General features: G+C 38.3%; 1 protein-coding gene across 7 annotated transcripts in view; it reads left to right on the plus strand.

Moving 5' to 3' along the window:
- Positions 1 to 24960, plus strand: part of NKTR (natural killer cell triggering receptor) — a 51866-nt gene that overhangs the window by 16483 nt on the left and 10423 nt on the right. For 4 of the 7 annotated variants that reach the window (XM_055134717.1, XM_055134718.1, XM_055134720.1 and 1 more), the window contains 7 exons: positions 9800 to 9829; positions 10902 to 11047; positions 12172 to 12394; positions 13995 to 14138; positions 18526 to 18613; positions 19909 to 20054; positions 21247 to 24120. In XM_055134717.1, the coding sequence (XP_054990692.1) occupies positions 9800 to 9829; positions 10902 to 11047; positions 12172 to 12394; positions 13995 to 14138; positions 18526 to 18613; positions 19909 to 20054; positions 21247 to 24120 (3651 nt within the window). The other 3 variants (XM_055134722.1, XM_055134723.1, XM_055134721.1) reach the window with 3 other exon arrangements.

The raw sequence follows: 24960 nt of genomic DNA on the forward strand, positions 1-24960 counted from the left end.
AGATGAAGTTTAAGGCTTTTTGATCGGAATTAAGTCTATTGTTGTGCTATGTTGGTTGAAGTAATATTTTGTTCATGGTTTATCAAAAAAAGGTTTTTTAAAGGTCATCTTTCTGAATGGATGAGTATGAATGGCGCTTTCCTGTCTTTAAAGGAGTAACATATTCATAGAAAATCTCACGTTTTAAATTTGACTGAAAATAGATTTCCTACATGATCTGATAAAGTTCAGATAAGGGGCATTTTCTTCCTAAGGAATGTCCTAAAAATGGAAAGCTGGTAGATAATTATAATGCTTGGAGTTGTGTGGGGTAAAAAGAAGACCTAAAACAATTGTTTCTTTATCTTATTGGATTTCACAGAATATTATTATGCTTATTTATTAGAATATTTTTCTATTCTTAATCTTCTTAAAAGACTGAGAGAATTAGAGAGAGACATTTTGAATTTTTTCTTAGGAGTAATTTAATACAAAGGTTATTTACTTTTGATTCACGTTTGCCACTTCCATTTTTAAGCTTATCTGAACTATAAACATAATTATTGATTCATTGGTCAAGAAGCTACCATCTGAGGGCTCTAAAATTTCTTTCAGATTTCCTTTTTCGTATCAGTACATTTAAATTTTTATTTTATTGGAAAGCGGCAGTTTCTTCTCATTGTTGCATAATTGAACTTGTTTATAAAATGTTAGAGTTAAAAACAGATATATCAGAATATATTAATTAAAATCCAATTATTTCAGATTCTCTATTTTAAAATTTAGAGTATCTTGTTTCTGTGTTAGTCTTTGATTAAGTTTTTTCTGGGACTTGACACAAATTAAATCCATTGTTATTTTCTGTGAAGCTTTATTTTACTTTGGGACTGCTGTTTTGACAAGAAATGTCGATTTTTATTTATTTATTTATTTAAAATTTGGGGTCATGGCCATCCGTACTTAAGCCTTACTCTTGGCTCTGTGCTCAGAAATAACTTTGGCAAGGCTCCAGGAACCATGCGTGGTATCAGGGATCTAACCCTACTTGGCCGTATGTAAGCAGATGTCATAAAATCTTGGCCCTAAGATTGTTTTAGCATAAACTAATTGGGTTTAAAAAAAAAAACTTGGGAATTGTCATAATTACCTAATTCAGAGATCACACTAGAAACCAACTATGAATTTGTGATTGAAAAACAATTTTTATACTTCTGGAAAGAGGTTTTTTGCTGTTGATTTTTGTGTTTGGGGGGCTATATCTTGCGTTTCTTGGGGGCTGGCGGGGGAGTGGGGAATGTGAGGTGCCAGGGATTGAACCCAGATCAGTTGCATGCAAGATATGTAATGTATGTAATGCAACTCATGTACTGTGTAAGACTCTGGCCTCAACTTCCAGGAGTTTGTTAACAGCAATCTAGAAAGTAACTATATATTTTTGCACATTAAAAAACCCAGATTATTTTTTTCTTTAAAGCTTTTGTGCATTTGCTTTTAAGTGCTGGCCCAAAGTACCATTTCCCATTTGTTAAAGGATAAAATTAAACCAGTATCCATATTTACAAACCAGCATTTCCCTGTTTTTTTTAGGAATGATAAGCAAGATAGAAATGGAATTCATAAAAGAAAAATCTGTGAAAACTGCTTTGTAAACGTAGGGTATTTGGAATTAGGTTATTATTATTTTTCAGTGTGATGTATTATCTTCTAGTCGCATAAATGACCAGAGATAATACTGCATAAAGGTAAGGTTATGTGGTTGGGTGACTGTGCCTTTTACCCTCTTACCACATTTATATCACCTCTGAGCAATAGTCTGGAATCTGAAAAAGGGTAGTGGAAAAATGATCAAATGTCAAGAACTGGGTCCTCTTTTATAGGCTTCATGAGAACTTAAGCTATATCCCTGCAGATTTGTATTTCTAGTTTGCATTATAAATCTGTTGTCTCTGCAGTTCCTTAACAAGAAGCTTGGTGTTAATAGTGCATTTAGTGTAAATTTAGTGCTATTAGGGTATTTGTAAAAAGGGTTTTTCTAGGATTCTTATGCTTTACGTTAAGTATGGTCTTTGTTACTTTCACATTTAAAACCTCCCCTTCCTAAGGCACACATTATTATTGTTAACTAATTTTATTTATATTATACTATTTCCTTTTGGGGAGTGAGAAAATTGGGGTGCCAATCAGATTTTTTTTTCTAATCAAGCTCTTTGTAGTTTTTCCAGTAGCTTTCATGTCTGCTACTAGTCATAGTGATTTTGCTTTGGGTACCTACCTAGAAGAAAACTGATTTCTTTTTGGAATAATACTGCTCAAGAAAAGTGAAAGAAGTAATAGATGTGGCACTGTTGCTATGAATCACTGGAGAAAAGTGTTTTTTTCATGTTAAGAAATTCAGAAACCTGTGCCCTAAGTAGTAGTTAAGGTAGTTTGCCATTTTTATTATTATTATTATTATTATTATTATTATTCAAGCTAAAGACTAGGAAGAAATGGTGATAAAAGCTATTGATAGTAGGCTAGGAAGAAATGATGATAAAAGCTATTGATGGTAAATCCTAGAGAATAAAAGGATATCTAGACCAACCTTTCTGATAATAGAAGTAAGGAATAGGGGCTGGAGTGATAGCACAGCGGGTAGGGCGTTTGCCTTGCACGCGGCCAACCCGGGTTCGAATCCCATATGGTCCCCTGAGCACCGCCAGGGGTAATTCCTGAGTGCAGAGCCAGGAGTAACCCCTGTGCATCGCCAGGTGTGACCCAAAAAGCAAAAAAAAAAAAAAAAGTAAGGAATAAAATTAAAACAATATAAAGCTCAGGTTATGCTTTTTATATAACATGGAAGAAGCTAAAAGCTATATAATCTTACTATTCTTCTCAAATTTTTTTTCAGTAAGTATTAGAAGTCTCAAGCATTAATATAAAATAATGATTTTGGGGAAACTTATTTTCCCTTGACTGATAGTGATATGTACTCTATTCTGGCTCTAATTTACATTGTCCTTATATATATCAAAAAGATTAAGAAGGTATTACATCAGGTAATTTTAAAAGATTAGGTCACTAATTTAGCTTTGCATTAAATATCTTTTCTGGGTTAGAGCGTTAACTTAGATACCAGGAGCTATTACTTCTAGTTTTGTTTGCTATTCACTTTGCATTTTGTTTTTCAAACAGCTATTATTTGGGGCTGGCGCGGTAGTACAGCGGGTAGGGCATTTGCCTTGCATGCAGCCGACCCGGGTTCTACTCCCAACATCCCATATGGTCCCCTGAGCACCACCAGGAGTAATTCCTGAGTGCAAAGCCAGGAGTAACCCCTGTGCATCGCCAGGTGTGACCCAAAAAGCAAAAAAAAAAAAAAAAACCTAAAAAAACCAGCTATTATTTTCACACCAATAATTTGGAATAATTTGGTGTGAAAATGTGTATATAAAGGAAAGAAAGTGTTTGATTCCAGATTTCTTGAATTTATGGAGTGATTGCTATGAAAACATCGCTATGCCTTAAAGGAAATAGTTATAATTCCCCAGTATCAAAAGTTATGCAGAGAACCTCTGGACTTAGCGGTGGTCTTCTCATTAGCTTCTATGAGAGCATTGGTATTAGAAAAAAATATAGTGGTCACACTTTAAGCTGAATCAGCACAACTGAACTAATCCAGGAGAAAGGCCTCCAGAATTTTGGAGTACAGTTTCTGTCAGTGGTCACTGTCAGAGGATATGTTAATTAAACTTTTTTTAAAAAATCACTGTCACAGGGCTGGAGCCATAGCATAGTGGATAGGGCATTTGCCTTGCACGCGGCCGACCCGGGTTCGATTCCCAGCATCCCATATGGTCCCCTTGAGCACCGCCAGGAGTAATTCCTGAGTGCATAAGCCAGGAGTAACCCCTGTGCATTGCTGGGTGTGACCCAAAAAGCAAAAAAAAAAAAAATTGTAAAAAAATAATTACCGTGATCGTGTTGCTCATCAATTTGCTCAAGCGGGCACTAGTAACATCTCCATTGTGAGACTTGTTACTGTTTTTGGTATATTGAATACACCACGGGTAGCTTGCCAGGCTCTGCCGTGTGGGCTCGATACTCTCGATACTTGCCAGTGTCTCTGAGAGGGAGTAAAAGAGACTATACTTTTTAAAAAAAATATTGATGAAAAATAAAACTTTAACCAAAATTCTTTTTATATTTTAAGTTATAAATAGAATAATGCGAGGAACAAATAAGATGCTCTAGAGTATATAAGAATCAGACTTCTGAACCTGAGAGGAAAGAGTATCATTTCAGAGTAGTGGAGTTATAGTTGCCGCTACAAGGGACAAGGGGAGTTGATGGGAAATTTCCTTTAAAGTGGCTTATAAAAAATTTGGTAGACATTTTGGTAGTAAATGCAGATTTTGGTAGAATTGCTTATTTTCCTCCATATATTAGTGAATCTGTGTAAGAAGAACTGTTAGTGTTAGTAACCTGAGAATTTCTAGTTATTTATTCCTTTTAGATATAACTTCACATATTAATCTAAGATTTTTCACTAAGAGGTGCATGAAAATTAACCATAAACCAAGTAATTTCATTAAGTGTTATTCTTAACTTCCAGTCTTAATATTATTTAAGTGTTTATATCCCATATGTATTTGCAAGAAATCTTGTATCTAGCAGTGGTTCCTCTACATTATGTTAAACAATAGTGCTGGATTTTCAAAAGTCCTTATACTTTTGGCATTATTTTAGATAGTACAGCACTATAATATGGCTTGGTATAGTTTCCATTGTTCTCATAGACTTTGTTATTCTCCAATTTGGTACCTCTTCCATAATGGTTTAAGGGGTAACATTTTTTAAAATTTGCATGTTAGAGACCATATTAGACTGAAATAAGTTTTATTTTTTTCCTTCTTCCTTACTGTTTCTACTTAGAGTCACTTTTTCACAGCAGTAGTTGAAACTTCATATTATTTGAAACATTTTATTTTTAACTAATTCACATATGCCTTTACAAGAAATCAAACTTATTTTTAAATATCTCAAGGTTAAATATGTTTAAAATCCCTCCATAAAGAATTTTATCTGTTGTGTATAATGTAGTATCTAGACCGAGTATGCAAACTTTAATAGAATAAAATTGGTCAATGTATTTTCTTTAAAAAAAATTTTTAACAGGAAAGGAAAATCAGACTTAGAAAAAGAAAGAACACATTTTGACCAAGGTTTGACACAATAAACTGATAATTTCATCTCTCACCTTTTAAGTTTAACATTTTGCTGTATTTGCTTTAGTTCTGTCTGTCTCTCTCTCAAAAAATTTTCAACATTTTGTATTTTTTTACTTCAGATCTTTCTCACTCTGTTTATTTTTGGGTGTATGTGGTTTTGGGGATCAAGCACCCATACTTGCAAAAGCATACACTCTACCATTGAGCTATTATATGTTGCAGCCCTGGTCTTTTTGGTCTTTTTTTTTTGAAGATCTCTATGATCCTAGTTATATTGCCTTATTATTGTTTTCTATGACTTAAAAATTACAGAGTATGTGTAATAGCAACAAGCTAATTACTGTCTAGCTTTTTTCAATACTTATCTGGTGTGATATGGGATCCCAACATCCATTCCCCCAATGTTTTACAAATGTAGAGGCATGAAGTATTTATCTGAAGTTAGTGAAAAAACAAAACTAAAAAGTCCTTTCAAATTATCTTTTTAATTCTTTTAATTCATTATATTGAAACTTTTGTTTTCCGTGGGTAGCTCCTGGACATTTTATGCATGTATTCAGGATATGTTATTCTTGAGAAAGTTGATTTAGCTAGTTCCTAGGATTTATGAAAGGAAATGTAATGTTTTGTTAATAATTGTTATTCACACACTATATTAAAGATCTGAGAAGATCCCCACATCAACCACAACAAGGCTTTTCTTAAGCATAATTCATCTCTACATACATACTCTGTGTGAAAGAAAATTTAGAGCCCTCCGTTTTCAAAAGCTTTCTTGCTTTGCATAAACTTGAAAATATTTATTTTCAAAAGTTATATTGATATTAGAACATTCAGTCTTGTCTAAAAGTGTATTACAATTTATTTCTTGCCATTTTTGTGTAAAATTTACAGAAAGAGTGTTACACCGTGCGCTCCAAAGGTAATGTCTCATTACTCTAAGGCTCTCTTTTTCTTTCTTTGCCTTTATCTCTTTAATGTGTATTGAAACATTTTAAGAAAACTTTTTGCTTGATCTGTATGGCAGCAGTACATGTAAAACAAATGTGTTTTGTTGTTTGTGATTAAATCTGGGGAAGATTAATTTCAGTGGCTTGTTTCCACTAAGTTTATATATATATGTGTGTGTCTGTATATATATGTATATATATTTGGGGGTGGAGGGCCTGTATTGAATATTTAATGGTTTTAGATCTCATTTCAGCATAGAACTGTTAATTTCTGTGAAGGTAGAAAGTGTAGTAATGGTATAAAAATGTAGGTTGTGTGAATAATGATGACATTTTTCAGTTTTGAATATTTAAATAGTTTTAATGAATCTTGGCTCATACATGTTACAATAAATTGAGCAATGGGAAAAACTGGGAAATTATTGTTCGTGTGACAAGAGAAAATGAAAATCTTGGAAATATTGAATGTTTTATAATTTGAAATGTGGTTCTTCCTTTAGGTATGTGTTCATAAGCATATATAAATTTACAAATTCATTATAGTTTCTGGCTTTCTTAAGGTAATAAGTATTGGCATGGTAGTAAAACATGTCACTTGAGTGAGTTTTTAAATGACTATATAGTTCTAAAAGATCATTACAATTAGAGTTGGTGAGTAACAACCTGAGCATATCATTTACCCCTCTCCCTTTTGTAACCACATTTGGCAGTGTCTTCTCACCATGTCTGGTGTTTGTCCAGAGCTAGTGAGTCTTCTTTATATTGGGATAGGTACTGCTGGGTGAAATACTAGGTTGGGCCTCCTATATGCGGGGCATGTGCTCAGTTTGTTGAGCTATCTCTCCTTTTCATATTCTTGATATGTGGCTTAACTCAATTAAAATATAAATATTACTGCATTCTGAATTGCAGATATTAAACTTAATTTTTTTCACACCAGTTTAGGCATAATTGGACAGCTAAGATTTGTTCTTGAAAGAATTACTGTCTAAATTTGTTTTCTTCATTATTGGAATTAAGAACCAAGTGTGTTCTGCAGCTTCAACTGAAAATAAAACTTAGCTATATTTCATCTTCAGTTGAGTCTCAGCTACTATGTTGCTGCATCACTGCAGTTAACTAGAATATTATTATTATTATTTCTTTTTTTGGGCCATACCCTCAATGTTCAGGACTTTCTCCTGGCTCTGCACTCTGCAGTCACTCCTGGCAGGCTCAAGTAACCAAGTGGGATGCCGAGGATTGATTCAAGTCAACTGTGTGCAAGGCAAACGTTCTACCCACTGTGCTGTTGCCCTGGCCCCAGAATGTTGTAGTCATCATTTGCTCCAAAGGTTTGCGATCAGTTGTTTTAGCCAACGTAGCAAATAAAGCAGCCCTTTATGTTTGTTTTTTTTTTTTGCTTTTTGGGTCACACCCGGCGATGCTCAGGGGTTACTCCTGGCTCTGCACTCAGGAATTACTCCTGGCGGTGCTCGGGGGACCATATGGGATGCTGGGAATCGAACCCGGGTCGGCCGCATGCAAGGCAAATGCCCTACCCGCTTTGCTATTGCTCCAGCCCCCAGGCCTTTATGTTTTAAAGAAAAATTATGTTGGCCTTTTCTAATACCTGAAGATTTGAAAATTACAAGAAAAGAGATCAACAAAGGAAGGAGTATATCTAATCAGTAAACTTACAAGAATAGATCAACAAAGGAAGTAGTGTATCTAATCAATAAACTATTTCACTGCTGCATACATATTTTAGATCTCAACATGGCAGAATGTGTTTACTATGAAATTTTTAACCTTTTTATATCTTTACAGTGGATTATTATATAGCTTATATACTAATTTATTCTTCTTTTCTGTGCTTTGGCAAAGTTTTATAGTTATGGAAAGCACCTTTCTAAAAGCTACTGTCCAGAGTAATTTCTGATTTCTAGTTTGACTTAGTTTGCCCCACTAGTTTGCTTGTGTTTCTCTCCTCCCCACTTTTCTTTCCGTCTTCTCTTTGTATCCTCCTCCTCCCCACCTCTCCTCTCCTCTTTCCTGCCTCTTTTTGACTTTCATTATTATTACTTTGATTGAATGACCACTTCTCAGTCTTCTCCAGAAAATTTAAGACTTGTGTGTTTATTTTTGTGTTACCAACAATCAAACCTAGACCTACCACATGCAAGGAAAGAGCCCTACTACTTAGTGATAATCTCTGCCCCTGAAATTAGTGCTTTTAAAGTTCCAAATTCCTCTTGAAATTTGAAACTTTTAAAATTGATATTCAAATTATTTAAAATTAAATTTTAACCTGTATGTCTTGGTTTGGTTTTGGCGTTTTTTTTTTTTTGGGGGGGGGGTCATCAATACCTAGCAGTGCTCAGGGCTTATTCCTGGTTCTGTACTCAGAGATCACTCCTGGCAGCATCAGAGGACTATATGTAGTGCTAATGCAAGGCAAGCACCCAGCCTGCAGTACTATCTCTCCGCCCCCTAAGATTAGTTCTTCTTTGTTTGTTTTGCTTTGTTCTGGGGTCACACCTAGCGATGCTCAGCGGTTACTCCTGGCACTGCTTTGGAAACTATATGGGATGCCCGGGATTGAACCTTAGTTGGCACGTGTAAGACAAATGTCCTACCCTCTGTACTATTGTTCCGGCCCCTTAAAAATTAAATCTTAAACTCTTACAGAACTGAGTATTGTGATGTGTTACAATTCTTGTAGGATCAGGACTTTCAGCATTGTTGTAAAGATTAAAAATTGTATTTTATTGACCTACATGTCTTAGAATTGTCATAAAAAATAAGATGGGAACTTCTAATGCAATCAACTGCTTTAACATGACCTAATACCCAGTGTGACCTTTCTCTCAAATATGTGTTGCTCATCCTTAAAACTAAGATGTTGGTGGTATGTACTTCTCAGTCCGAATTGCTACTTTAGGTTTATTTTTCCACACAATTCACATAGTGCCAGAATCTGTGAAAATGCAATGGGAAAACCACCTTGGGTTATCTTGGTCAACTATGTTCCTGTAGGCTAGGTACCCAAGATTGACTCTTTGCCTATTTGTAATGTACAAGAAGCCTTGTAGGTATTTTCTGGGATATGGAATTTTAAAATATCTATAACAGTATTTCCACTTTCCACTATTATTTTGCTGTAAGTAAGTATTGGCAGATTGAAGGTTTGCTCCCTATTTCGTTCTCAGAATAGCTGCAGGAACTTTAATCTTAGATACTAAAAAGGGGCAGGAAGTTCTGAAAAAGAACTCATGAAGCCTACTTCCATCTACCTACCTTAAAGATGAATACTGACTCAGTGTGAGAAGTATCAAGTAGAAGAAATTAGTTGCTTTATGGTGTTTGTCATCCTTTTCTTTCTGTAGGGCAAATAATAGGTTCTTTTTTAATATATACTTATACTGCATACTTAAAATATGTTTGTTTCATATTGGGGAAGTTATGATTTTGTGTTATATTCTTGAGGAACTAAAATACATATAAAATAGCTATTACTCTTAAGGTTTTTAAATTTAGATATGTATCATGTTTAACTTTTCCCTATCTTTTTATCTTTACCTCTTTGTTTTCTACATGTTGTGCTTTTAAACCCTTCTGCTCTATTCACCTGAACACCTGGTTTCTGCCACCTTCTTTGTGTTGATGTTTATTGTACAGTACCACGAAACCTGCTCCGCACTTGGATGGGTAAGAGTTATCTGTTTACTACCTTGTGGGGAGGATGACTGGGTGGCTGCTCCCAAGACATGTACCATGGGTGAGCCCTCAAGGTGGCACTCTTGATTCCTGAGTTAAGCTCTCATTGTCATGCTCTTTCTAAAGGATCAAATGCAGTACTTTTTGTGTGTGTGTGCCACACCTAGTAGTGCTCAGGACTTAATCTGACTCTTCACTCAGGGATTACTCCTGCCAGGGCTGGAGAGAACCATATATGGTACCAGAGATCAAACCCAAGTCTGCCTCGTGCAGGCAGACCATACCTACCTGCTATACCATAGTTGTGGTCTTGAATACAGTACATTTCTTTGTCTCTTTTTCCTTCCTTTTTTTAGTTTTTGGGTCACACTCACACCCAGTGGGGCAGCTCTCAGTTTTGTGCTCCAGGGTCACTCCTAGCAATGCTCAGGGGCCATAAGCAATATGAGGGATTGACTGGAGTTGGCTACGTGTAAGGCAGGTCCCTTAACCCCTGTACTATCTGTCTGGCCCCAAATGTAGTAGTTTTAGCACCCCCTAGCTCTCATTTCACTAATGAGATATTTACCTAAATCCTTATATAGTCTTTTTGTTTGTTTGTTTAATTTTGGGGCCACACACATTGGTCATCAGGGCTTACTCCTAAATCTGTTTGGGGTTCGGGGAACCATATGGTGGTGCTGGTGATCAAATCCAAGTTGGCTGTGTGCAGAGCAAGTGCTCTACCTACTATCTCTCTGACCCCATCAATGGGCTTAACTGTTCAATCTTGAGTGACCCACTCTATACGGATGATTTCTTGAGTATTGAATACCATGTTACTGACTCTGCTGTAAATTACTTTCAGACTGTAATTTTAAAGACAGCAAACTAAGGCCCAGTTTGAGATATTTTTTGTCTTTTATAAAGCAGATTACCAGTTCTACTTCCCTTTTAGTTGCTTTACACATCAAGCACTGCCTTTTTCTCATGCCTGTTGATGTGTTTTTTTATAACATTTGTTTTAATTATTGCTCGCCACCTATCAGTAAGCCAATTCTTCCTTGAATTTGTATTGTGACAGGGTGCATGTTGTCTTTGGACTAGTTATTTCTGGTTTTGAAGTAATTGAACAAATTGAAAATCTGAAAACTGATGCTGCAAGTAGACCATATGCAGATGTGAGAGTTATCGACTGTGGAGTACTTGCCACAAAATCAACAAAAGATGGTAAGAGTTTTTGCGGGGTAGAGGAAATGAGGGGACTTATATGCAATGCCAGGGATTGAACTCAGGTCAGGTACTTGCAAGACTAGTGCGTTGCATGCTGTATACTATCTTCTGGCCCAGCAGCCAAAACTTTTTGCAGACTGGCAAGAAATTTCTGTGGCCTGCAACCAGTGTGCACTTGAGTGGCTGAAAACCACTGCTTTTGTATCATATGTTGTATCCATTCTGTCAGCAAATCTTACCAGACTTTAACCTTTTTTTTCTTAATTGGTCCAAATTAAGTATCTCTTACCTGGATTATAATAGTAGCCTCAAAACTATTCACTTTGCCTCTGTCCTTTCTCCTTTATTAACTTTTCTTAATACTTATTGTCTCCTAATTGATTTCTTAGCTTACATATTAACAGTCTCCTTCACAGGAACCAGAGTGATCTTTAAGGGCTGCTTCTTTTTCTGTTGTTGGGGGTTTTGGGCTGTGTCCTGTGATGTTGGGACTATTATTAACTTTGTCCTCAAGAATGACCCCTGGTGGTGCTCATAGTACCATATGTGGTGCTGGATTGAACCCAAATCATTGCATGCAAGACAAGCACTTTACCTCCTATACTTTCTCTGGCCCAAGGGCTGTCTTCTCGTGGATGCTCAGGAAACTATTCCAGTGGTTCTCCAGGGCTATGCTGTACCTGGGTTAAGGTGCCAGGGATCTAACCCAGGGCTGCATACAAAGCATAAACATTCAAGGACTTTGTGTTGGCAGTTCCTTCTGTCTAGATCACTCTTTATTCACATATCTGTATGGCCTGCTTCCTTCAGATTTCAATTTGACTTAAACTAACTCTAGCTCCTCCTTATTCCCTTTACACTGCCTTATTTTCTTTTTGTTTTAGTACTTACCATTGTCATTTTATGCATGTATCGCCTATTTTTCTTACCTCATCCAGACTTAATGAGGGAAAGGGTTTTGTTACCATTGTCTCTAGAAAATAGCATTATCAACTTGAAAAAGGCATATTTACATTGTTTTTAATTAGTTCTACATAAAGCATGTTTTACAACCATTTTTTAACTTGGAAAAGTATTCACTGAAATCCAATACCAATAATTCTGCTCATATCTATTAAAAGTGTTTGAGAAGAAAAGGAAGAAACCAACTCATTCAGAAGACTTGGACTCCTCTTCTGACTCATCATCCTCTTTGGAATCATCTTCAGAAAGTGAAATTGAGCACGAGAGAAGCAGAAAAAGGAAACATAAGAGGAGACCAAAAGTTAAATATTCTAAAAAGAGACGAAAGGAAGCAAGCAGCTCAGAGGAGCTAAGAAATAAACATACAACAAGCCCAAGGGGGTAAATACAAAGCTCCTGCATAATTGTACTTAAAAAACAAACACTGGAGGCTAGAGAGTTAGCATAGGGGTAAAGGCACTTGCCTTGTATGTGCTGACCCCAGTTCCATCCCAAGCACCTCCAGGAGTGTGCCCTGAATACAGAGCCAGGAGTAGCCACCAAGCACTGCCTGTGTGGCCCCCAAGCCAAACAAACACCAGAAAAGTAGTCCAAAAGGCTGAGCACATGGTTTGTAGGTCGAGGCCCTCGTTTGATCTCTAGTACCACATGGTCCCCCTGAGCACTAACTTCCGCGTAGCCATTCAATACTGACCAATGTGGTCCCTGAAAATTAACATGTGGGAATGAGGATTGTATGTATAAACCCAGTTTTACAACCCATTGTTGAAATTGGAAGCATTTTGGGGAATTTCATCTGGTAAATGTTATAGGGATAACACAGCCATATCAAAGATTTATGTGTTTTCAGGTAAAAATAATATGTGAAATTCTTTTTTTTTTTCTTTTTTTTGGGGGGGGGGTCATTTGGGTCACACCTGGCGATGCACAGGGGTTACTCCTGGCTCTGCACTCTGGAATTACTCCTGGCGGTGCTCAGGGGATCATATGGGATGCTGGGATTCAAACCCGGGTTGGCCGCGTGCAAGGCAAACGCCCGACCCGCTATGCTATCACTCCAGCCCCCAATATGTGAAATTCTTAAAAGATTAAAATGTAGGCTCATTTGACTATTTTTATACTGGAGTTTTATTTCATGATTTTACTTTACTTAAAACTGGATCAATATTTTGGGGCTGGAGAGATAGCACAGCGGGTAGGGCGTTTGCCTTGCACGCGGCCGACCCGGGTTCAAATCCCAGCATCCCATATGGTCCCCTGAGCATGGCCAGGGGTAATTCCTGAGTGCAGAGCCAGGAGTAACCCCTGTGCATCGCCAGGTGTGACCCAAAAAAAAAAAAAACTGGATCAATATTTTGAGAAAATTCTATAAACTTTAAAGTGAGATTTGTAAGTTATTTGAAATTTGATGGGGACAGAGATAGGGGGGCTACACCTGGAGGCAGTCAGGGCGTAGTCCTGGCTCTGAGCTCAGGGATCACTCCCAGCAGTGTTTGGGAGGTCATATGGGTGCCGGGGATTGAACCCATGTTGACCTTGTGCAAGGAAGTGCCCTACCCACTATACTATCTCTCTAGGCCCAGTAGTTGTTTTTTTTCTTTTTGGGTCACAACTGGCAATGTACAGGACTTATTCCTGGTTACTCCTGACTCTGCACTCAATAATTAGTCCTAGCGGTGCTCAGGGGACCATATGGGATGCTGAGAATTGAACTCGGGTTGGCCACGTGCAAGGCAGTGCCCTACCCGCTGTGCTGTCGCTCCAGCCCCCTAGGCCCAGTAATTTCTTGTTTTTAAAGAGGTACCAGGAGTTGAACCCAGAGCTTCACATATGCAAGGCATATTCTCTGTTCTGAACCACATCTTTACGCCCCCTATTTTGTTACTATTTTAATGTATAATTTTATATGCTTTTTGTTATGAAATGCAGACATTACAAATTATAGTTGGTTATTTGGCTTATTCTCATGTCATCCTAAAAGGAGTGATACCAATGAAAAAAAGTCAGTTGATTCAAATGCTAAACGGGAGAAGCCTGTAGTTCGCCCAGAAGAGATTCCTCCAGTGCCTGAGAACCGATTTTTACTGAGGAGAGACATGCCTCATGTCACAGTGGAGCCTGAACCGTAAGTAAGACCATTGATTTACATGTTTTCACTATTGAATGATGATCTGGCAACTCACTGCTGTTTCACACTTCTTGAGGATGAACTTAAGAGTACTTTGAAAGATACTTTTGGCAATAAATTCAAGAATGTCATGTACACTACCTTACCTTTTCAGAATTTACATTCTGTAAGTAGGGAAAGGGACTTAGGCAACTTGGTCAGGGAAACATTTTTGTGGGAGTTCTGGAAAGATACAATTCATTTCATTAAATAGTGAGATTTGGGGTGTCATAACAGACATTTAGAAGACTTGGGTTCCTAGTCTAATTCCTCACCCTCTTCAGATTCATCTTCAGAAAGTTAAATTGAATACAAGAGAAGTAAAAAAAGAAACATAAGAGGAGACCAATCAAATGATAAAACATTTCCAATTTGATTATTGCACAGTTTAATTTCCTGGTGTCTGGGAGTTTAATTTGGTATCATAAATATGTTGCATTTGGGTTGGAGAGATAGTACAGCAGGTAGGGTGCATGCCTTGCACACAGTCGATCCAGGTTTGATCCCTAGTTTCCCATGTGGTCCCCCGAGCACTGCATAGAATAAATCATAAGTGTAGAGCCAGGAATAACCCCTGAGGTGTGGCCTAAACACACACACAAAAAAAGAAATAGCTTTTGTTAACTTAGTAATACCCTCTCTACATTGGAAAAGCTAATATGGCTTTTTAAGTTTGGTATAAAGAAACTACCTATTGTTTGATGCATACTGGACAAGTTTTAAAATTATTAAAAGACATGTTGTGTGAACAGAAATATGATTAGTGTAATTGATAAGTTTCCTGTGATGAGTTTTATCAGATAAGAGTTTATGGAAATGTTGAAATCAGGTCTCTTCATAAGATTATCATTTAATTCAGCAAATGTTCTTAAAACCTGGTATTGTCTCAATTTAAAAAATATATTAATATGAAATGGTGGGCTAGGGATATCAGCGCAAGACCTTTGGTTCCAGAAACTGCTTGCAGACACTCTACTAGACTATCAACTAAGCCAGAGCCCCACTCCGGCTGATGACGGGAAATAACCATCCTCTTCGGTTTTTTTCCCTTTGTCAGACAGCGTGGCGATTACTAAACAGGCGTGAACTCGGTGGCGCGGGGCAAGGGGGAAAAAGAAAAGTTATGTAACAAACAGCAGGACTTAATATCTCTATATTCTTAGTAATGGAGAACTATCAAATGCCTCATTGGCAATAGGACTGTCTTTTTCTTTTTGGGGGGAAACCCCAGCAACGGTAGTAAGTTGTGTGTTGAAACATGGAATGTAATCGAGATAAGCGCGAATGAAGTGAAACTTATCACGTACAAGGGTGGGGACTAGGGAGGTGGGAGGGGGCGGCAGATATACTGGGGGGGGGTTGGTGATGGAAGATGGGCACTGGTGAAGGGAAGGGTGTTTGAATATTGTATAACTGACATAATCCTGAGAACTTTGTAACCCTCCACTTGGTGATTCAATAAAAAAAATAAATAAATAAATAAATAAAAGAAATGGTGGGCTAGGGAGATAAAGGTGTGGAGTACATGCTTTGCAGGGCCAGGAGTGTTCCTGCGAAGAGTAAACCTTATGCACTGCTGGGTATTTGAAAAAAACAAAACAAAACAAAAAACTATTTCCTACGTATCACATACAAAACTTAGCTTTTTTTATTTTCTAAATAGGGGCCACATTCAGCAGTGCAATGGAGTCATGCCACAGTAAGCTTTGCAGATCACTGCTAAGCATGTGCACTTCTTGGTCTTTATTCCTGGCTTTGAAGTTTTTTTGGGAGGGGGATAAGGATTGGGTCATACTCAGCTATAACTCAGAGCTTACTTCTGACTCTACTCAGGGATCATTCCTGGCAGTGCTTAAGGAATATATGGGGTGCTGGGGATCCAACCGGGGTCAGCTGTGTGAAAGGCAGGTACCTTAACTCCTTCACTATTTCCCTGGTCCCGGGTCATGAATTCTTATATTGACACCAAGAACACAAGTCACAACAAGAGACAATTCAATAATTGAGCAAAGAACTCTGTTCTCTGAGAAAGATACACAAATGATTATTAAGTACTGCATCACTGTATCACTGTCATCCTGTTGTTCATCAGTTTGCTCAAGCGGGCACCAGTAAATGTCCCTTATTGTGAGACTTGTTACTGTTTTTTGTCATATCGAATACTTGTTACTGTTTTTGGCATATTGAATATGCCACGGGTAGCTTGCCAGGCTCTGCCGTGCAGGATAAGGGAAAAATGCTTAACATCAGTAATTATTAGGGAAATGCAAGTGAAAACCCCAGTGAGATACTTGTCATCTACTATAAGTTAAAAAATAATGTGAATGAGGATGTGGAGAATTGGAATCTTTAGACATTGCTGATGTGTGAAAACTCTGTAACTATTATGGAAGAACAGTTTGGTGATTCTTCAAAAAGTTGAATATAGGTTTGCCATGTAACCCAGCAATTCAACTCCAAGTTGTATATTCAAAGGAACTGAAAATAGAAACTCAAATAGTATTTGTATATTAGTGTTCATTGCAGCATGACTCATAGTAGTAAAAAGGTGGAAACAATTCTAATGATAATAGCTGAATGATATGTTGTAGACATAGAATGGAAGGTTGTTCAGCCATAAATTAGTTTTCCTAAGACTTAGGGAATGTAGGAAGATGGGAGAGTTAACTTTAATAGAATTCTGGTTTGGAATGATAAAGTTTTCTGTGAGTATAATGCTTAATAAGTTGTATTCTGGAATAAAAAGTGAGTTCTGAACTCAAGATAGTTTAAGGAACTAGAACTTTGCATGCCAGATTCGATCCCTGGCACCATGTAGTTCCTTGAGAACTGCCAGGTGTGACTGGGTTGTATTATTTTTAAGGCCAATTTTTATTTAATTTTATTTTAAAAAAATAATATGTAAGGGGCTGGAGCGATAGCACAGTGGGTCGGGCGTTTGCCTTGCACGAGGCCAACCCGGGTTCTACTCCCAGCATCCCATAAGGTCCCCTGAGCACCGCCAGGGGTGATTCCTGAGTGCATGAGCCAGAGTGACCCCTGTGCATCTCCGGGTGTGGCCCAAAAAGCAAAAAAATAATAATAATAATAATATGTAAGTATTTTTGTTGACAGAATATATGGCAGAATAGTAAGTACTCAGCAAAAGTTTTCCTATAAGACTGTATCTGTCACAAAAACGATACTCTTAGTATTATCCAAAAAAAGAGCAGTTTTAGAACACCGAAGGAAGTGTTGCTTATAGTATAATAAGGGAGACAAAGTATATAAAATTAAAGGGGAGAATACCATGCCAGGATCCCCATGCGTCAGCATGTGCTCTGCCTCCTTGAACTATATCCTCAGCTTCCAAACCAAACATTTTTTATAAAATTGTGATTTTTATAAAATTGCGCTAGATTCAGGAATACATAAAGATTTGTTTGGCATATCACCACAGACAAGAGCCAAACAAAGGATTTTGTTAAAAATTTCTACTAGATACTTGATACTAGAATTTTGTATTTCTACCCAGTTGAGTTATGCTTTTTTCCCTCCAAGTTTTGGCGTTTAAAGGAATTACTAGGTTATGTGAAGTGTCTCATTTAGTAAAAGTATGGTATTTATTTATTCTTTTGATATATATATATATATATATAAATTTAATTATTGACTCATTGTGAGAGCAGTCACAAAGCTTTTGGGTATAAGTCTCAGTCAAACAGTGATGAAACGCCCATCCCTTCACCAGTGCACATTTTCCACCACCAATAACCCCAGCATAGCCCCCTATTCCACACCCTCCCCTACCTGTGTGGCAGATGATTTCCATATTACTCTCTTTCTACTTTGATTACATTCAATATTTTGACACCAGACCCACCATTATTATTTGGAATTTTACCCCAATACTCAGGTCTGCCAAAAAGGCAACATTAGACAATTTGTTTTCTATTGCTGATTATGTATAGCATATGATGCCATGTGGCCACAACAATGGCGAGGTGATTTTAGAATTCTGAAATTTTAATAATTAAATCTGGAGGGATTTCTGCCAGAAGCTGCTGGGTTCTGAGATTTGTTTCTGAGTCTCTGGGATCATGTCCATTAAGCAGTTTGATCAGTATAGCCTGAGGGCCCATTCGTGGGCAGTGACTCAGGGTCTCTTTTGGGTGCGGGAGGAAAGGGCTGGCTCCACACATCCCATGAGGCCCCGAATGTCTCATCATTGATGGTGCATACCTGACTGTCCATAGAAATATGATATTTAGATTAAGTGTCTTGTATTATGGGGCATAAATTCTGCATTTATACATTAAGAAAATTGCCTATGACTTGCTTATTTTTCCTTCTCCCCCCCGCCCAGGAAGATTCCTGATGCTGTACCTATCGCAAATGATCAAAAACCATCTGTATCAAAGTCTGGTCGGAAGATCAAAGGAAGGGGTACAATTGTATGTAAGACTTTCCATTTTGAGAGCCCTCTTAAGCAGTGTTCAAAAAGTACAGGAGTGCCCACGTTCCGGGGAAAGGTCAACTCAGAGAAGCGATCACCAACTACATTGTAGTCGAAGGCCATGTGGGGGAGAAGGGAGTTGCGGGCTGAATGAGGGCTAGAGACTGAGCACAGCGGCCACTCAACACCTTTATTGCAAACCACAACAGCTAATTAGAGAGAGAAAACAGAAGGGAATGCCTTGCCACAGTGGCAGGGTGGGGTGGGGGGGAGATGGGATTGGGGAGGGTGGGAGGGACACTGGGTTTACGGGTGGTGGAGAACGGGCACTGGTGAAGGGATGGGTTCCAAACTTTGTATGAGGGAAGTATAAGCACAAAAGTGTATAAATCTGTAACTGTACCCTCATGGTGATTCTCTAATTAAAAATAAATAAATTAAAAAAAAAAAAAAAAAAAAAAAAAAGTACAGGAGTGCCATCAGTGGTTCTCTGCCAGTTGGCTAGCAGTTTAATGCTTGGTTCTATGTCCCAGGGTTACCCTTGCCACCTCAGACGTACTGGAGGTCTTCAGGGCTGTAGCCAATGTTAATAGGAATGTACTCAAACCACTGTACTACCTCCCAGTCTAAGAGTTTCCTTAATTTAAATTACTCATCTAAACTGAACTGGTTTTTAACCTGTAAGCCACATCCTTTTTAATGTATAAGCAAAACCTTAACTTTAATTTTAGATATAATCCAAACTTTGTTCAAGTTGTCTTCTCCAGAGTTATGGGAAGATAAAAGTTTACCTGCTGTGTTTGAAGTGGATTAAGGATGAAATGGACTTGAGTATATTGAAAAATCTTTTGGGGGGCCTAAGGGATGTGAACCACACCTGGTGATGGTGCTCAGGGGCTACTCCTGGCTCTGTGCTCAGGGGTCACTCCTGGTGTTGCTTGAGAACCATATGCAGTGCTGGGAATCAAACCAGGGCCAGCCCACATGCAAGGCAAGTGCCTCAATAATCCCTGTACTGTCTTATCTGTTGAGAAATACTAATATGGTGAATAATGTAGATTAATGAATATAACCATTAGGATTCAAAGAGGAAACTCATGTCTAATTATAGATGGATCTCAACCTTTCCCCTATATTTTAGTCTTGTATGTTAAAAATTACTTCATACCTTTCTTATGTACCTCATTATTGCTTTTGAGTGGGGCTTGAGGTTGGGTTTTATATCGAACTGTCCTATATTAGGCCATAATGAGAAGTCTTTTTAAATACTTATTTCTATCTTTGTTTTTAAAGCGTTATCACACACCTCCAAGATCAAGATCTTGTTCTGAATCAGATGATGATGATAGCAGTGAAACTCCTCCTCACTGGAAAGAAGAAATGCAAAGATTAAGAGCATATAGACCACCTAGTGGAGAAAAGTGGAGTAAAGGAGATAAGTAAGAAAAAACATTTAAGAAAAAAAAAAGTTACTTTTTTTTTTATAATTAGGGAAAGGAGTGATTGGGGAGTTATTGGGAATCAAACCCAAGGTCTCATGTACATGACGATTTGTGCTCTGCCAACTGGGCTGTATCCGATGCTCTCATTGTCTAATACCTGACTTCAGGCAGTAACTTCTTCAGAAGTCTCATCTCATTCCCTAGTGATACCTCAGAGTGTAATAGCTTTCAGAAATGTGGCTGGCTCCAGATGAGCTAGGGGATAATATACCAGTGGGATCCTATAAAATTACATGGTTGAATTCTTTTTTTCCCTCTCTGAGTGTCCAGCAGAAAGGCTTGAAATTGGATAAAGGAGGGGAAAGGGTGCATTTGCTTTGTGAAAGTGGTTTATCCATAGTGATACAGAGAATTCTCAAATTTGAGTCATGAGATTTTAAAGCCTGAGTGAACTTTACTCTCAATTTTTATAATCATTATTTTTATCTAACTTTAGGGAAGAAGTAATGGTTACTTAATGAGGCTGAGGTTAAAAATGGTAGTCATGCTAAGTAACAAGAAAAAGAGGCTTCTTTTAAAGTTGAGTTAGTTGGTCTGTACCTGCGTAGAATCAACAGAATTGTTGAGGGATTTGACATACCTCTCAGAAATTCTTCTTGGAAATAAAGATGATCATCATAACCTGTTACCTACTTGTGATAGTTGGTTTGATTCTCAGAACCATTTCCCTGTCATTTGAAATTATTTGCCTACTGATTGTGAGTGATTCTGTTGCTGTCAGTGTGTCTTTTCTTAAAAAGAAAAGGTCAAGACCTTACTCTTTTTTTTTTTTTTTTTTTTTGCTTTTTGGGTCACACCTGGCAATGCACAGGGGTTACTCCTGGCTCTGCACTCAGGAATCACCCCTGGCGGTGTTCAGGGTACCATATGGGATGCTGGGAATCGAACCTGGGTCAGCCACGTGCAAGGCAGATGCCCTACCCGCTGTGCTATTGCCCCAGCCCCACCCTTTACTCTTTTATTTATCCTTTTTACAGAGGCTTCTGGTGCTGATGGAGTTAGTACTTTTTTTATAACTAGATTTTTTCAGTGTGTTTGTATTGATAACAAATACATTGTCTTTTTTATTGTATGTTTAAGGCATTGAAACATGCATATAAATAATTACATAATAAATTCTTCTCTTTAGATTAAGTGACCCCTGTTCAAGCCGCTGGGATGAAAGAAGTTTGTCCCAGAGATCCAGATCATGGTCTTATAATGGATATTATTCTGATCTTAGTACAGCAAGACATTCTGATGGTCACCATAAAAAACGCAGAAAAGAGAAAAAAGTTAAACATAAAAAGAAAGCTAAAAAGCAAAAACATTGCCGAAGACACAAACAGACTAAAAAGAGAAGGATTGTTGTACCCTCCGACATAGTATCCTCAAAATCATCCACCCGACGAATGAAATCTTCTTGTGATAGGGGAAGGAGATCTTGTTCTTCCTCATTATCTTCTCATCATTCATCTAAGAGGGACTGGTCTAAATCTGATAAGGATGACCAGAGCTCTTCAACCCATTCCAGCAGAGAATCCTGTAGATCAAAATCTCACTCCCAGTCTTATTCTAGAGGAAGTTCAAGATCAAGGACTCCCTCAAAATCTCCATCACATTCTCGAAGTAGATCAAAGTCCAGATCTAGTTCCAAGTCAGGGCGCCAAAGGACAGCATCAAAATCGCCAAGAAGAACAACCTCTCAGTTAAGTGAAAATAAACCAGTTAAAACAGAACCTTTAAGAGCAACAGTGCCACAAAATGAAAATGCCATAGCACAACCAGTGGTGGCAGAAAATATTCCTGTAATACCACTGAGTGATAGCCCCCCTCCTTCGAGGTGGAAGCCTGGACAAAAGCCCTGGAAACCCTCTTACGAGCGAATCCAGGAGATGAAAGCTAAAACAACCCATTTGTTGCCCATTCAAAGCAATTACAGCTTAGCAAATATTAAAGAGACTAGTAGTTCATCATCCTACCATAAAAGAGAAAAAAATTCAGAGAGTGATCGAAGTGCTTATTCAAAGTACAGTGATAGAAGTTCAGAAAGTTCAGGAAGGTCAAGAAGCAGATCTTCTAGGAATAGGTCTTACTTTAGATCTTACAGAAGGGCTCGAAGTCTGGCTAGTTCCCATTCAAGGTCTAGATCACCCTCATCCAGATCTCATTCACGAAATAAATACAGCAATCATTCACAGTGTAGCGGATCATCCTCATACTCTTCTGACAGCAGTGATGATGGAAGACGAACCAAAAGAAAGTTTAGATCCAGTGGGAAAAAAAATAGCGTATCAAATAAAAAGCATAGCAGTAGCTCTGAGAAGACACTTAGCAGAAAATACAGAGGCAGAGATAAGTCTTCAGGTCAAAGAAAGTATAGTGAGAGCAGATCATCTTTAGATTATTCTTCAGACAGTGAACAGCCAACTGTTCAGTCAACCCACAAAAAAGAGAAACATATCCAAATGGAAATGAAAAACAAAGAGAAAAAGAGGGATGAAGAGAAATGCAAGTCTGAAAGAGAACATCATTCAAAAAAGAGAAGTGTAAGAGAGAATCTTTCCGATCGCTTTAGAAATGGCAGTAAGACCAAAAAGAAGAATTATGCTGGGAGTAAATGGGACTCTGAATCAAATTCAGAACGAGATTTTACTAAGAACAGTAAAAATAATTCCCGACCATCTTCTGACAAGGAAGAAGGTGAAGCTTCAACAGATTCTGAGTCAGAGCTTCTTGAAATTCGCATCAAAACTAAGCCCACTACAAAGTCTTCAGCAAATGCGTCATTGTCTGATGGTAATTATGCTTGGAAGTCAAGCAAACAGCAGTCTTCAACTTCTGATTCTGATGGGTCCTATTCCAATTCAGAAAACAGAGGAGGAAAACCACGGAGGCACAAGCATGGGTCAAAGGAAAATCCTAAAAAGGAACACATCAAAAAAATGAAAGAGAAGTTGAAAGGGAAAAAAGACAAAAAGCATAAGGCTCCAAAAAGAAAACAGACATTTCATTGGCAGCCTCCACTAGAATTTGGTGAAGAAGAAGAGGAGGAAATTGATGAGAAGCAAGTTACTCAAGAATCAAAAGAGAAAAAACATGTTTCTGAAAACAGTGAAACCATAAAAGAAAATATTCCAAGAACAGAGGCTCCATGCGAAGACAGCAACCTTTCAGATACACACAATGCAATAGCTATTTCATCAGATACTGAGCAGCCTGTGAAAGATGATTGTAAACCCAGCATTTCTTCCACAGCTATAAACACTGAGGAAAGTGTCACCATTTGTACCCCAAACATTCAACACATTGAAGAAGGTGTCCCTAGTGGAGTGGAAGATGTGCTTCAAACAGATGACAACATGGAAATTTGTACTCCTGACAGGAGTTCCCCAGCAAAGGTAGAGGGGGCTTTCCCTCTTGGAAATTCAAGACCTGACACCATGGATGTAAGCATTGTTCTAAAGCAGGATGTACAAACAGAACATCCTGATGCAGGGCAGATAGTAGAAGAGAGCAGCAAGTCTGAAAACATAACAGCAGTTGAAGTGGAAAAACAGGACAACAGCTCTGTTAGCTTGTCCAGTGCTGGTGAGAGCACTTCGAACAAGGAGGGGACTGAGAAGAGTCAGGTCAGCCTCACGGATAACAAATGGAAGCCCCTACAGGGGGTGGGGAACTTGGTGACCCCAGCTGCCACAGCGTTCAGCACTATGGAAGTTAAGGCATTGACTACTGCGTCTGAACTGAAACCGCAGGGCTTGAGGATAGAAATTAAAAGCAAAAATAAAGTCCGCCCTGGCTCTCTGTTTGATGAAGTAAGAAAGACGGCACGTTTAAACCGGAGACCAAGAAATCAGGAAAGTTCAAGTGATGAGCAGACACCTAGTCGGGATGGTGATAGCCAGTCCCGGAGTCCAAGCAGGTCTCGGAGTAAATCTGAAACCAAATCAAGACACAGAACAAGATCTGTCTCCTATAGTCCCTCCAGGAGTCGATCTCGAAGTTCTACGTCGTCTTACCGGTGAGCAGTAATTTTCTCCTCCCAGCCCACCCCCACTTCCTACCCTGCAGGAGATTCTGTTATTGTTTAACCTGGAATAACATCAGAGTTGGAAACATCACTATTTCCAAACAACTGGAAGGGGAGTCAAAAGTCTCGTGCTTTCTGACTCAGAGAGCCAGTTGAGGACATGGGGAGTGGCAATTTCTGGGGAAGAAATTTGGGCTCAGTGCAGAAAAACTATTTCTATTGATTTCCATTCTCTGGCAGTAAAAATCAGTTGCCATAGATATCGAGTTTATTCTTAAAGGTGTGAGGCTGTTCTTCTGCCTGTTACCTATTTCCTTAGAAGAGAATCCTCAGTTTACACAGTGTAGAGGGGTTTCAGGTGAGACCTTAATCCTCTCTTTTTGAAGGTGAAGGTCACAGAGGTCCAAGACATATGTCTCATTTATACTCAGTTGAAAGATGGACCAGAGTGATAGTATAGTAAGTACGACACTTGTCCTTGCACACAGCTGACCCAGGTTCGATTCCCCTGCATCCCATATCATATCTTAAGCAGACAGAGAGCCGGGGTTAACCCTGAGCACTGTTAGGTGGGGCATTCTCGCCCCCCCCCACCCCCATCTCAAAAAACGGTGGAATATGATCATTTTCAGAAGTTTTGTTTTTCAAATTGCATCTAACTTTTATAAGAATAGACTATATTGGTGCAGAGAAGAGGAATTTTTTTTTTTAAATAACATTTTGGTGGCAGAAGGTAAGTGGGGCTGGAGAAATAGTATAGCAATCGCCTTGCAGTTGGCAAGCAAAATTGGAGCCCTAGCACCAGCGATGGTCCCCGGAGCCTGCCAGAGT

This window comes from Sorex araneus, chromosome 4 (assembly GCF_027595985.1).
Source record: "Sorex araneus isolate mSorAra2 chromosome 4, mSorAra2.pri, whole genome shotgun sequence".
Taxonomy (NCBI): domain Eukaryota; kingdom Metazoa; phylum Chordata; class Mammalia; order Eulipotyphla; family Soricidae; genus Sorex; species Sorex araneus.